The sequence below is a fragment of the Mus caroli genome, unplaced genomic scaffold (genome assembly GCF_978045245.1).
Source record: "Mus caroli unplaced genomic scaffold, Mus_caroli_1 scaffold_9, whole genome shotgun sequence".
NCBI lineage: Eukaryota > Metazoa > Chordata > Mammalia > Rodentia > Muridae > Mus > Mus caroli.
The window spans coordinates 107,780,702-107,795,769 of NW_028227264.1; the positions used below are offsets into that span (position 1 = coordinate 107,780,702).

The following is a 15,068-nucleotide window of genomic DNA, read 5'->3' on the forward strand; positions in this document are numbered from 1 at the left end:
CCAGCACTCGGGAGGCAGAGGCAGGCGGATTTCTGAGTTTGAGGCCAGACTGGTCTACAGAGTGAGTTCCAGGACAGCCTGGGCTATACAGAGAAACCCTGTCTAGAAAAAATAAACAAACAAACAAACAAATAAAGAATTCTCAACTGAGGAGTATCGGATGGCCTAGAAGCACCTAAAGAAATGTTCAGCATCCTTAGTCATCAGGGAAATGCAAATCAAAACAACCCTGAGATTCCACCTCACACCAGTCAGAATGGCTAAAACCAAGAACTCAGGTGACAGCAGATGCTGGCGAGGATATGGAGAAAGGGGAACACTCCTCCATTGCTGGTGGGATTGCAAGCTGGTACAACCACTCTGGGAAATCAGTTTGGCGGTTTCTCAGTTAATTGGGCACATTACTACGTAAGGACCCAGCTGTACCACTCCTGGGCATATACCCAGAAGATGCTCCAACTTATAATAAGGACACATGCTCCACTATGTTCATAGCAGCCTTATTTATAATTGACAGGAGCTGAGAAGAACCTATATTGATTTTTTAAACATAATGAGTGGTCCCATGAGAACCCTTCAGAAGGACTAAGTGTTTTTTCAAGTTAAGCAACTTTTGAAGTTCACACATTTGAACATATTTGATGTGCTGATGGCGGCCTCTTGTCAGTTGCCCTTAATTGGTTAGCAAATTATACCACAATTCTTGAAGAAGCCCTGTTGTTTTGTAATGTGTTCTGAGAGTATACATTACTACTGGATTGGTAGTTTCTCAGTTCATAATCAGTAGATGTGTTCATCTTTAGCCCTTTCTTCATTGCCAGGCATTGTGGGATCAAAATAACACATCATTCCTAATGAGCTTTGTCATGTATTACACATACATTAGACTGAGTGTCCACCACTAGTAACAGTGTCTCTTTTGGGTATTGTCTTTCTGTCTTTATGGTATTCTAATTGTGAATTCATTGAATGACTTTGTTTTGTTTTTGAGATAAATTTTATTATATCACCTAGGCTGGCTTAGTACTTGCTACATAGCCTGGAGTTTCCACCCTCAGCCTGTGTCCATGCACCCCTTTTCCAGCTGAAGTACTCCTTTGCTCATGGTGGTACTGTCAAGTAGATAGGGTACTTTTACATTATTTTTCGTTTTAATTTTATTATTTAAATAAAGTACCGAGTTCTAATATCAATGAGTATCCTACCACATAATTTCCTCCTATACACTATGGATATCCATTTATAATTTTTTTTCTTGATATCCTCTTCTATCCGTGAAAATAAGTAATCCTCCCTTTATGCATAAGTGACAGAATGTCACAAATTCTCCTCCACTCTCTACTTAAAAAGTGACAGTTAAAAGTTGTAGAAGATCGTTCAAGGTGTTTTGCACTGCAGAATACTACAGCAAACTATATCATCAAATGCCTTTTACTTGAGCAGGAATTTATGGAAGTAGCCAAGAATCCCGGGGAAAAAAGCCAGATTTCTGATACTCAACTTTCTAACCAGTTTGAAATAAAAAGTTTTCTAATTTATAGCAAAAAAAAAAAATTGTAGAAGTTGCTCATATTTAGATATAGAGTAGCTTGTTCTGTTGGTGTATACGGCCGTGTATGTCGCAGTTGTATCTGTCCCACTTAACTAGCCGGTGAATATCAGTTAGTTAGATAATTTTACCCTTAGCCTTGACACTTGCCTTTTTTTAACTCGTGAAAATATAGGGATTTCTGTGTTTATTTAAAAATACTTTGTGATTTAATGTTTTAGTTGTCTAGTTTCATTACTATATTCCTTTTTAAAGCTTCCGCTGTAAATGCTTAAGAAATGCTTTTCTCTTGAGTAGCCCTAAGTTTCTAGTATGAACAGTTTACCCTATATTATAGAAGAAGCTCCTTTCTCACTTGATCACTAAAGGCTTGGCTATGACTTTTAGATGTTTGTGGTGGTTCAGTTATGGCTTGGTTCTTTAGGACTTTAGAACTTTTATCCATAACATCTATGAAAATCTTAAGGATTTTTGTAGCCTCACCACCAAAGTATGTCCACTGTCTAACTACTTTTACCTCTTCCTGTTTCTCTAGTCCGGAGCACTGTTGCTGTCTCCTAGGTAGTACAGTTCCTGCCAAGCTGTATCTTTCTTTCATCTCTTTTGCTCAGTGTAGCAGGCAGGATGCTACACAATAGCTCTAGCTGGGGAACATTACTTATTCACTTCACACCCCGCTCGCTCACTGTGCCCCTCCTGCAATCAGTTTGCATCCCTCTCCCCTTTTCCTCAGTGCAGGTGAGGCCCCTGCATATCCCCCTCCCGAGGCTAGGTGCTTCCTCCCCACTGAGGCCAGACTAGGCAGCCCAGCTAGAAGAACATATTCCACATATAGGAAACAGCTTTTGGGATAGCCTCTGCACCAGTTGTTTGGGACCCACATGAAGACCAAGCTGCACATCAGCTACATGTATGCAGGGAATACCACCCTCTTATTCAGAGCCTTTAGTGCATTCATTCTGTGTTCAGTCAGGGTAGAAAGATAGTGACCTATAAGAGTATCTGTCTGCCATTCATCACTCACAACTTTCTGGCTCCATCTTTGGCCCCTTCTCTAGGCTCTTTTGTATCTATTATGGTCTCCTTGTTGAGCCTTTAGACCAGGTAGGCATTGTACTTTTTTGGTCTGCTTATTTCTTCTGTCTAAAAAATAATGCTATATTTAAACTTTTTAGTTTTAGTTTTAAAAATTATGCAATATATTTTAATCATGCTTTTCTCCCCTTACTCCTAGGACCTTCCCAGCTTCCTACAAAACCAACTGCATAATTTCATCTTTATGTTCTCTCTCTCTCAGCAAACACAAAAATTCACACAAAAGCAAAAATAAATAAGCAAAACACTAATAAGAAATGCTAAAGGGAAAAAGTCAATAAAAATGACATTAAAGTTTTTGTATATCATCCAACTACCTCAGGGCATGAGAGACATTCAAATCCTACATAGGTTTAATCCAGATGGAGTCATAGCCCTGAGGGGAAGTGAACATGGGGTCCCACCCCTAACCAAGAAGCCATGCAGTTGATTCCAGCTGGCAAAGGGAAAAATTCAGTTTTCTCCCATAAACTGTCACTTGTATATCAACCACACTCCAGGGCAAACCCCGTGCTCAGGTGGATTGCCAACTTATCAAAAGTTAGTTATATATTCTTAGCCAGTTAAAGCCTGTTTGTATTATGTAATTTAGTTGGGACAGTCCCAGATAGGTGAAACATGCATGAAATGAAATTATGCTATAGTAACTAAGTTGAATACTTGGGAAAGACCCAAAGGCAAGTCCTACTGCATCTTAAGGAGATGCTGGTGAAACAACTAGGAGATGTGAATTTAAAAAAAGACAAAACTAGATTATGTGTAGTGATTGCTTTGCTTGGTAATTTGAAATATCTGCCTTGAATGCATAGCTAAAGCATTACAGGTGTGCGGTTTTGAGGGTTTTTGTGGGGGTTGTTTTGGTTTTGTTTTTTGTTATTGTTGTTTTGTTTTGTTTAAGAAAAGCACCATATTAGAAACATGCAAAGAAAAGGTTTGATCTTCACTACAGGATGAGTAGATTTTTATAAATTATCTATTTGGTGTGGAAGGACATGTGGTTTTATAAATGTATTGTATCTTATGGTCCACTGTCGGTTGGGGGAGATTACCGTGTATATGCTGGTCTTGATTGTATCGATGTAAGGGCTGGTTGATGTTTGGACTTATGCTTTCTTAACGACACGAGATTATGGAAAGTATCAGGTACAGCATGCAGAGATTTCTATGCTGTATGAATTTGTCCTTCAGTAGGGTACATATTTAGTCCAATTTGTTAGGGATACTGTCTTGAACAGACTAGGGAGGAGGAACAATTAACTAGGGCAGGCCAGTGAGATTGGAAGTGATAAGGATGACTCACTGGCCCCTGATAGGAAAGTAGAAAGGAAACTCAGACGTGGTTGTCGTGATGATAGTAATGGCCAACATTTGCCCAGTGTTGACTGTGTGCCAGCCGTTTCCCTATTCTCAACGCTTTAACATAATTTCTGTTGGCTTTATCATCACATGAAAATGCATTCTCACTGTCCTATAGTTGCCTCGTTCACAGTCCCAAACCCCTGAAATTCCAAGGAAAATAAAAATCACAACTTTGGTATAGACCTTGGATATAATATAACATGGCCACAAATGGGGTAGCCTTTCCTCATTCCACATAATTGTACATTTGCTTTTTATAGAATATAAATACTATTGAGTTTGGTCATAGAATGTTGCCTCAAGTTTGTGAATATGTAACTTAATCTATATTATTTTCCTGAGCTATGAAGTTTAGATTCTGATGAATAATAATATCCTTGTATTAATAAAATTTACTTAATAAGTAAGGAAAACAAGTCAGAGAGAAGTCACATGTAGGAAGTGACAGCTAGTGTTTGAGTCAAGATAGTCTGGCTTTTCAAGTTTGCACTTAAAGCCAAAACAAGATTGTGCCTCCCTCTTGCCTTTATAATTGGGGGAAATAAGGTTAAGTTTATTTAGGTTTAGAAAGTTGATTTTGTTGATCTCCTTTGAGGTCCCAATGAGAGGTACAGTAGCAGTTGGAATAGAGTTTTATAATATACATACTGGGTTTCATCAAGTCTTATATGTCATCCTTGTAAGTAACTCAGTGTCTTCTTTGCTCATTGAAACAGTACATTTTAAACGTAGGTTTATTTTTATCTGAAAGGACTTTTCACTGTTGTTCTCTGTATGGAAGAGTGTTACAGCTTAGCTTGATCTTGTACATTGGCTCACTTTAGCTCTGCTAGGATTCAGCATTGATAATATCTACAAAAGTCTGTCTTAGGATACAGAGTTGGGATCACTATAGCTAACCCTGAAACTAACCAGAGACTTAGAGAGAGAGACTAATGAATGTCAAACAGGTATTAGAGTTGAGAACCAAACTCAAACTCTGTAAAACATAAAGAGTAGCACTTTCCTCTGCCCAGCCAACTTTTGAATCAGACATCAAAATTAATGCTCATTGTAAGTATTTATAGTTGTAAATGATAGCTCTAGTCTAGAATCCTGTATAGTTTTAGCGAGCGTGTTGAATGCGTGAATATATACCTCCTACCCTAGACTTTTTACTTAGCCTTGGGCCTACTGATTCTGGCAGCTGTGGAACTTGACTTTCACTAGTTTCATTAGTTTTCTTCCAGCATGTTTGTGTGCTTTGACTGTTTGGTTTTGATGGGAATTTTTGTTTCATAAAGCTCACTCTTCAAACACTTCAGTTATACCACTTTATTTTTAGTCTTTATGTCCTTTGAGTGACTTCTAACACTCCAACAGTAGCATTTTTAACATACATATTCTTATTTGTTTGATTGAAATTTGCCTAGCAAGTTGAGTTTCTTGCTATCTTGAAACAAAACACAGTTTCTCACTCTACCTTCGTATTTTTTGCTTTAGACTCATCTTTTTTCAATATTTAAGAAAACACTTTCTTAGTTTTCAGTTACATTCTTTAAAGATATGGAACTAAAAAAAAAGTACCTCAATTCAAATATAATCTCTTTATAGAATTTCCATTTAAAAAGTTTGGGATATATTTACTTTAAAAATATCAGGTACACTGACTGTCATGTTAAAAGATAAATATCAGAAAGCCTGTATAACAAAAAACTTTCCTCATCAATACTCAAAGCAACCAATATGGATCCTTCCTACATGTCCCTCTTAGGCATAGTTCCTGTTAACCACATGTACATAGTCTTCTCTTCTTTCTATGGCTGTTAATGTGTATACGTGTGATAAAGGTTTAAGAGGGCCAGGCAGTGGTGGTGCACGCCTTTAATCCCAGCACTTGGGAGGCAGAGGCAGGTGGATTTCTGAGTTCAAGGACAGCCAGGGCTATACAGAGAACCCTGTCTCAAAAAACCAAAAAAAAAAAAAAAAAAAAAGGTTTAAGAGGATGATTGGTCTTTTCAGTTACTCTAAGAAAATGTCTTTGGTCCCCATTTCTCTAGATACAGAGTTCACTACCTGACCTTGCATTCAGGTCCAAGTCTCTGAGTATAGCCATGCTAAAGTATTGCCTACGGGATTTGTGAATCAGTGATGAATTTTGTGTTTAGCCTTATGTCCATTGTCATAATACCTTCTTAGATATAATGCAAATGTTCTCAAAGTATGTAATTCAAAACCACTTCTAATTCCAATCATTTTGGATAAGGAATATTCAACTTATTCTTTAAATACCACATCATCCTAAGACTTAACACAGCTTCACGGTTTGTTGACATTGCTTATTTCTTTACGACAAGGTTTTGCTCTGTAGCCCAGACTAGCCAGAATTGACCATCTTCTTGCCTTAGCTTCCGAGATTACACTTAGTTTTACATTTCTATGTGTACTTAGTTTAACTCTTGTTACAATGAAATCTCTCTGAAAGTGTATCTTTATTGTTATTGCTGACATATATCAGAATAGTATAATTTTAAAATTATTGATGACCTTAAAAATACAAGGAAAATATGTAAATAGAGCATTTCACAGAAGGGTCAATACAAATGCCAACTTTCAGCCTCCTTTATAATTAGGAATAAATATCAAAACAAAGACAAGGGATTGTATCTCCATGTTGGCAATAGTGGGAAGATGGTAATATCAAGTGCCCATTCAAGAGCATGTTCATTAAAAGGGTAGTATTAAGTGGAGACACGATCTTACACTTAGAATAGTTTCATTAATTTTGTTTTACAGAAGTAGCTGTGTATAGATGTTTTCATACACATAGATACATAACAAAAGTACTGAAAGATTTTTGCATATTGTTGACAGTGGTTATATCTAGGGGAGGATGGTAAGGAACATGATAGTAGTGGAAGGTATAAGACGACTGGTTTTCCCCTCTCCCAACGTACACTTGTATTTTTTTTAAGGCTCCTGGCACTGCACCTGAGTAAATAGGACACTAACCTAGTATGCTCATGGCCCTAGCACATTATCAAAAAAACTTAGTGAGTATTTATTTATATGTAGTGAGAAACAATAAGTTAAATTAGTTGAAAACAGAAAAAAGGGCTATTTATATATGAAAAAAGCAAAAGTCTGCTGCAAGAAGAATGAGGTTGTGTAAGAAGGCAAGGGTGTAAAGCATTGGAGGACATTCATCCTTGCTAGTTGAGCTGTTCAGAATTTTAAGTTGGATGGTGACATGAGTGGAAATGATAAAGAATTCTAGGAAGTATGCATTTGATACAAGGAAAATAATAATCTTTTTACATCTAGATTCCTTTGGCAAGTTTAAGGACTCCTGTGTTTTCTATAAAATAAGTTTTTGTTGCATAAAATATACAGTTGTAAATATTAGAATCCATTTACCAAAATAATGGAAAACCAAGATTTATCCTAGTTATGTTTGTTTGTTCTAACATGTTAGGTGCCATTGTAGTGCTTATCTTGGTGACAGCTGTAAATTTCAAAATAGTAATTAGCCTTACATATATATTTTTCTTTTTTAAGACTAAAAAAATATTTATATGGGTATTTTCTTTGTTTTATATCTTTGTACTACATGAGTGGAGGCCAGAAGAGGTCACTGATTCCCCTAGAACTAGAGTTCCTATGGAGATGGGTGCTTGGGATTGAGCAAGCCTGGCTGCTCTGGAGAACAGATAGTGTTCTTAGCCTTGAGCCATCTCGCCAGCCATCAGTATTTATTTTATTTTAATCTTTTCTTTCACAGGGGTAGATACTAAGCTCTGGTACCCTTTAAGCCCAGAAGAGAGCATTAGCTCTCTTGGAGCTCCCTAGTTACATGGTTTTGAGATTCCTAAAATCGGAGCTAGGAACCAAACTCTAGTCCTCTATGAGAGCAGTACCAGCTCTTGACTAGCCAACTCTGTTCTTTTTCATTATTTTAATACAGTGTCTCATCTTAGCCCAAGCTGGCCTTGAACTTGCAGTGATCCTCTTTTCTTCACGTCCCTTAATTAGTCTGCATCAACTGACTTTTTATGAGCTTACTGAGTTCTACTCCAGATTATTATTTACTAACAGTAATTATTATTGCTTATTAATAAATATCAAACCTCTTCTTCATCATAGTTGAATATACTTCGAATTGTAGTAACTGGGTAGGTGAAGCTAGATTCATGGTTCAAGGTCAGTCATATAGTAAGACTCTCTCAAGGGAAAATGCCCAACAAAATAAAACCCACCCCCCATATGACTGATGACAGGAGCATGAAGCTCAGTTAGAAAAGCAGAACAAATGGGAAAGTGGAAGTCTCAGCGGAGGTGATGGTGAGCACTCCAATGGGTCTGTGCTGGGAAGGCTTTCTAATATTAAAACTTGACACTTTATTAGTAAAGCAAGTGTGTACTAAATTTAAGAAGTAGAAATTTTAAATTTCTGTGATAATTTTATACATTTAAAAATGTGTATATTTATTTTTGTCGCCGTTGCTGTCATGACATAAGAACTTTATTCATTGGATGCATGTTTCACTTCAGACATACTACTGTAACCAGCCTTTTCATTTTGCAGGTTTTTGATTGGTCAAGGAGCACATGTAGGAGCTGTCAACAGTGAAGGAGACACACCTTTAGATATTGCAGAGGAGGAGGCGATGGAAGAGCTACTTCAAAATGAGGTTAATCGGCAAGGTAATAAAAAAAGCAATATAAAGGGAATGCGTGCAGAACTATTTCAGAATATCATCCATGACATTTCTGGGAAAGGTATTTGTTGCCATTGCATGACAGTCATAATTAAATAAATTTTAGAGTTGTTTTAACAACTGTATGTATAAGATTCTACTTGAAAAAAAAGTAATTCCTCTCTCCATCTTTATTATAATCTTTTTAAAATGAGTGTATATCATAAAACATGGGCCATAGTAATATATAGAATAGCTTTAGAGTGGAGTAGCAGGTAAAAGGTCAGAATACATACCAGATAGATGTGTTGTCTTGTACATATGAACAAGATGGCTGTAAACACCTACTAATATAGGAGGGTTGCCCTGAGATATGATAGCAGGTAGAGAATGAGCCAGGATCTGGCAAGAGAGCATTCTTGGTGGAGGAAGCAAGGAGCACAGGGTGGGGAGGAGCCTGATACGTTCAAAGCTGCAGCAGACTAGCATGCTAATTTAGCACACCTGTTTGACATTCAGGTAGTTGAATATGTGAGTTTGGAGAGAGGTACAAGGGAGATACACAGTTAGAGGTATCTCTGTTGAAGGGAATGGTTGCTCATGGGTACAGAGCTGCCTCAGGTGTCATGAGGATTATCTATAGACTTGATTCTAGTAACAGTTACACCACTGGATTTTCTAAGAATACTGAACTGTATACAAAATGATGTGTCTCGTGATGGAAGGTTTAAAACACATATATAATACTGTAATTCTGCTTCTGGAAATAGGTCCAAAAACAAAAGAAAGTCCCTAAAGGTAAATGTGTGTGTCCCCATGTCTGTAGCAGCATTGTCCTTTAGCTTGACTGTGATTATGCCTCCATAAACGTGTATCTGTTAAAACTATCTCAGTCCTACACAAAATGTCTGCCTTGTGTCAGGTGTGCTTGAATTTAAAAATAATAATTTTAGTCCAAAAAGAGAACGGAAGTGCAGTCAGGGATAGAGTATTCACTTAGTATATCAAACATTCCAGGCTCTGTTCTCACCACTGCAAAACAAAAGACAGACCCATGTTCAAGAGAGAACTTTTGCTATGTGTGTTTTGCCACAATAAAACATTTACATTTTTTAAATTTAAAATAATGTATTTATAAAATTACTTTGTATGGTTTCCACATTTAGGCAATGCTCATTCAGGTTTTATCAAAACTGTTATACTAAAGTTAAATAATTGAGAAAAGATATGGGATGTTTTAAAGAGTTGGCTTATGCTGAAGTATGCTTCATCAGGAAGTAGAAGATAAAGATTATAAAGGAATAGAAACTAGGTAAGTCTCTGGAAATGGAATCTTCTTGGTCCTTAGAATAAGAGAAATTGTGTGACTACTGGATTATTGAAAATAAGGGACAGCCATTAAAACTGAGGAATATACCTGAAGTAAAGTACAAAGCAGTGCTTTCATAGCATGCCTTCTATAGGCAGTCCCATACACGTTGTCTTGAGTCCCCACACACTTACATCTCCTGCACTTCCCACCTTCTCGTCTTTTATTCCATTACCTTCCCCAGACTCCTTCCATAAATGCCTTTCTCCCTCCTGGAATGTCATGACCCATACCTGTACATACCACGCTTGTACACATGTAAAACTTAGGCTACGATCCACATAGGAGAGACACCATGTAGTATTTGCCCTTCTGAATCTGAGATATCTCAAAGCTTAATATAATTTCCAAATCTGCCTATTTTCCTGTAATTTTCTTAATTTTACTCCTCAGTAGAGCTAAATAAAATCCATATATATATATCCATATATATATATATGGATATATATATATATACATAAACACATACACCCCACATTTTCATTCTCTGTTTATCTGTTGAAGAGCATGTTAGGCTTATTTCATGTCTAAGGAAATAATTTAAAGACCGGGAGTAGAATCAGAGCCCAAAAGAAATAACATGCATTAGAAAACTAGTTATAAAACTTGACCTTGTGCTCTGTCCAATGGATGATTATGAGTATCCACTTCTGTATTTGCCAGGCACTGGCAAAGCCCCTCAGGAGACAGCTATATAAGGCTCCAGTCAGCAGGCTCTTGTTGGCATCTGCCATAGTGTCTGGGTTTAGTGGTTGTTTATGGGATGGATTCTCAGGTGGGGCAATCTCTGGATGGTCTTTCCTTCCATCTTTGCTCCAAACTTTGTCTCTGTAACTCCCTCCATGGGTATTTTGTTTTCCTTCTAAGAAGGATTGAAGTATTCTCACTTTGGTCTTCCTTCTTGAGTGTCATGTGTTTTGCAAATTGTATCTTGGGTATTCTGAGCTTCTGAGCTAATATCCACTTATCAGTGAGTGCATATCATGTGTGTTCTTTTGTGACTGGGTTACCTCACTCTGGATGATGCCCTCCAGGTCCATCCATTTGTCTAGGAATTTCATAAATTCATTGTTTTTAATAGCTGCGTAGTACTCCATTGTGTAAAAGTACCACATTTTCTGTATCCATTCCTCTGTTGAGGAACATCTGGGTTCTTTCCAGCTTCTGGATATTATAAATAAGGCAGCTCTGAACATAATGGAGCATGTGTCCTTATTACAAGTTGGGTCCCCAATGAAAGAGGTAGAGAAAGTGCCCAAGGAGCTGAAGGGGTTTGCAGCCCCATATGAGGAACAACAATATGAACTAACCAGTACCCTCAGAGCTCCTGGGACTAAACCACCAAGCAAAGAAAACACATGGAGAGACTTCTGGCTCCGCTGCATATATAGCAGAGGATGGCCTAGTTGTTCATCAGTGGGAGGAGAAGCCCTTGGTCTGGTGAAGGTTTTATGTCCCAGTACAGGGGAATGCCAGGGCCAGAAGTGGGAGTGGATGGGTTAGGGAGCAGGGAAGGGGATAGGGGATTTTCGGAGGGGAAACTAGGAAAGGGGATAACATTTGAAATGTAAGTAAAGAAAATATCTAATAAAAAATAGCCAGGCAGTGGTGGTGCATGCCTTTAATCCCTGCACTTGGGAGGCAGAGGCAGGTGGATTTCTGAGTTTGAGGACAGCCTGGTCTACAGAGTGAGTTCCAGGACAGCCAGGGCTACACGGAAAAACCCTGTCTCAAAAAACAAAAAAATAAAATTAAAAAAAAAAAGATTAAAAAATTGAAAAAACAAAAAAAAACAAAAACAAAAGCTGGAGCACACAGAAAGGCTGTAGGTGTCTGTGCTCTGCATGAGTATTTCCATCATGCGGTTTTCTCAAGCTGAGGAATTTGAATGAAGAGATGTGTAATAAATAACCTTTCTGGTTTGGTTTTGCTTTTTTGAGAGAAGGCCTCACTTTGTAGCCCAAATGGCCTCAGCTCACAGCCCTTCCTCTGACTCGTGAGTACTGGGATTATATGTGTGGGCTACAGTATGCAGCCAAGCAAAAATGACCTCATTGTCCATTTTGCCATGAGGAGAATTTAGATGGAAAACTGTTATTTTCAGCCAAACAGTGATAATTCTTTAAATAAAGTAAGTTTTTTCATGTTGGTGTTTGTTTAACATTTGTTAGCAGTTACTACAGACAACTGGTAACACTACTGACACTGCTAGTGGGCTCGGCAGTGGAACTGATGCTGGGACTATTATCAGTTTCCTTTGGCATCCACTAGGTTTGTAGTACGCTCCAGGACATGTAGGTAAAGGTGTGTGGTACCCTGATGGTACTGAGAGATGTCAGGGTTGGCTCTAGAGCTGGAAGATGTATGAGGAATTCTGGGAACAAGTCCTGAGATGGCAAAGGAAAGGAACAGCGAAGCTAACAATGGCCATGCAGAGCCATGAGCCCCTGCTGGTGCAGAAGTTGGCTGCAGAACGTTCTGCACATGCTCTCATTTCATCCTCACCTGCTCTGGGATGTTTGTTTATAGTTCCTGCTAACCCCATTGTACAGATGGGGAACTCAAGCTTAGTTGCTGGCCAAGGTGCAGGCAGAACTGATGGTGCTATAGGTGACTCAGCAGGTTAAAGTCCTCATCTGGAGAACCAGAGTCTGTTCCCTAACCCACCCCAGGCATCTCTGAGCTACGGTAACTGCAGCTGCTTCCATGGGTACATGTGCATGCACATGTGTGTGCACAGTTTACATTCTGCCATGGTGACATACTGTGTTTTATTTAGAATATATCCAAGAAAGTAATTTTTGGTGCACATTTTATTCTTACAATGGTAATACTATGTTTATATAAAATAACGATTCTAAAGAAACAAAATTATAGTGGAATCTTAGGTTTTAATAATGTCTAATAAAACACCTTAAACATACCTCTATCAGATAAACTTTCTTGAATTCTCTCTTCATGCCGCTAGTCTCTTGCCCTGTATCCCAAGCTGACCTAAAATTCAGCATTCTTCTCCCTCGGACTCTTGAGCAATGACATCATAGATGCACACCACCGTAACTTGCACAAATTACCTTGGTATCAGAATTCTTATACACAAAGCTTAAAGATATTAAATGTGTGGGGGGTACGTACGCGCATGCATATCCTCACGTGTAACACCTCAGGCACTGTCAATCATTTCTTTCTTTTAATTTTATTTTATTCTTTTTACTTACTTACTGCCAGTACTGTCAGTCATTTTTAAGGCAGGGTCTTTGGTTGACCTGAGCTGGCCAAAAAGGTTAGCTAGGCTGATTGGCTGTGAAGAACGAGGGACTCATTTGTCTCCGCCCTTCCAGCCTAGGATTACCGAGTACCACTTTAACAGCTGAACCTCTCCCTGGTCCCACCTCAAGTTGTTAGGTAGTTCTTGAACTTCTTATTGCTATAAGATGGGATCTTGTTATATAGCTCATGCTGGCCTGTATCTCACTTGGTATGTAGCCCAGTCTGGCGTTACATTCTTATACGTACGATCCTGTCTCACCCTCCAGAGTGTAGGCCTTGTGCCATCTTAATCTACTGTATTTGAATAGTAAATAATAGTGCTCAAGTAAATTGTCCTCAAAACTAGTAATGATTAAACACAGGCTAAAAGAATTTCTGCTTCATATTTCCTGTGATTTTGTTCTTTTTTCAGTGAAGTTTACAGATCGGATTGGTTTGTTTTGTTGGTTTGGTCAGTTGTTTTGTTCGTTGGTTGGTTGGTTGGTTGGTTGGTTGGTTGGGTCTGGTTTGTTTCGAGACAGGGTTTCTCTGTGTAGTCCTGACTGTCTTCAAATTTAGAGTGCCTCCAAACTACTGGGATTAAATATGTGCACCACCACCACCCAGCAAAGATCAGTTTTTTAATGTTAGCTATCTTATTCTGCTTGAGAGACTTGATTGCATTCTTGTGTAACTTCACTACCTTTAGCTTGCTGTGACCGCTGTTAGTCTAATCACTTTAATATATCCTATTAAATTTATCTTCTACTTGGACAGATGAGGGAAGAAGGACCAGTTACATAGATAAGATTTTGTTTCTCTTAACTGCTAAGGCAATAAAAGAAAAGCAGAATCAGGGTTTTAGAGCCGTTGCTTTTGCCAACTCCTTTGTGTTTATTCCTGGTCTAAAACCTGGCGAGTGGCTTTCAGAATAACCCTGTGAGTTAGGTGCTGTGGTTACCTCATGTCGTGAATCCGAAGTATAGCATACATTGCTTTCCCCTACAGCTAGTGAATCCCAGTTCAGTCTGGGTTCATTTCTAGTCCTTATTCTTTTGAACTGATAGCCAAAGAAAGTGTGGCTTTCCCAGCATCACTAGTCAGCTTGTCAAAGCTCTGAAATTTGCAAACAGGTCTCCTAACATAAGTTGCATGGCTTATTCATAGATTTGGTTTAAATGTTGATGACCTAAACATAAGTTACATTTAAAGTATTTTTTTAAGAATAAGGGAAGCGAGATCTGGACAGACTGCTCAGTGGTTAAGAAGAACACTGGATGTTCTTCCGGAGGCCTGCATTCAGTTCCCAGTATTCACGAGGTGGCTCCCAACTATCTGGAACCCCAGTTCTTAGGCTCCATCACCCTCTTCTGACTTCCATCGCCACCTACCACACAGGTGGTACACGTACAGACAATCAGGCACAGCACCCGCATACATAAAAACATAGGAAGGGTTTTTTTTTTTTTTTCCTGTCTTTCCTTAAGATATTGCATAAGGTTCCCTCCACAGCAGACCTTAAACTTGGATTGTTTTGGCAAGATTTGGAGGCAGAAGGGATGTTGAGTGAAAAATTGATTCACAGGGAGATGCAGCACACACATATCTACTCACTACAGAACGGAAGCCCCTGTCAGAGCAAAGTAAGAACTGCACAGTGGCCGGCCAGCCAGGTGAGCCAGTGAGCTTCTATTGGCCTGGCTAACAGGAGCATGGCTGAGGGGTTGCTAACAGGAGCAGGAATGACTCAAGGGCACTTTGTCACTGAGAA

General features: G+C 38.6%; 1 protein-coding gene across 10 annotated transcripts in view; it reads left to right on the forward strand.

The window, feature by feature from the left end:
- Positions 1-15,068, forward strand: part of Ppp1r12a (protein phosphatase 1 regulatory subunit 12A) — a 111,108-nt gene that overhangs the window by 42,830 nt on the left and 53,210 nt on the right. For all 10 annotated transcript variants that reach the window (XM_029482714.2, XM_029482710.2, XM_029482715.2 and 7 more), the window contains exon 3: positions 8,568-8,686. In XM_029482714.2, coding sequence (XP_029338574.1) covers positions 8,568-8,686 — 119 coding nt within the window. The remainder of the gene's footprint in view (positions 1-8,567; positions 8,687-15,068) is intronic.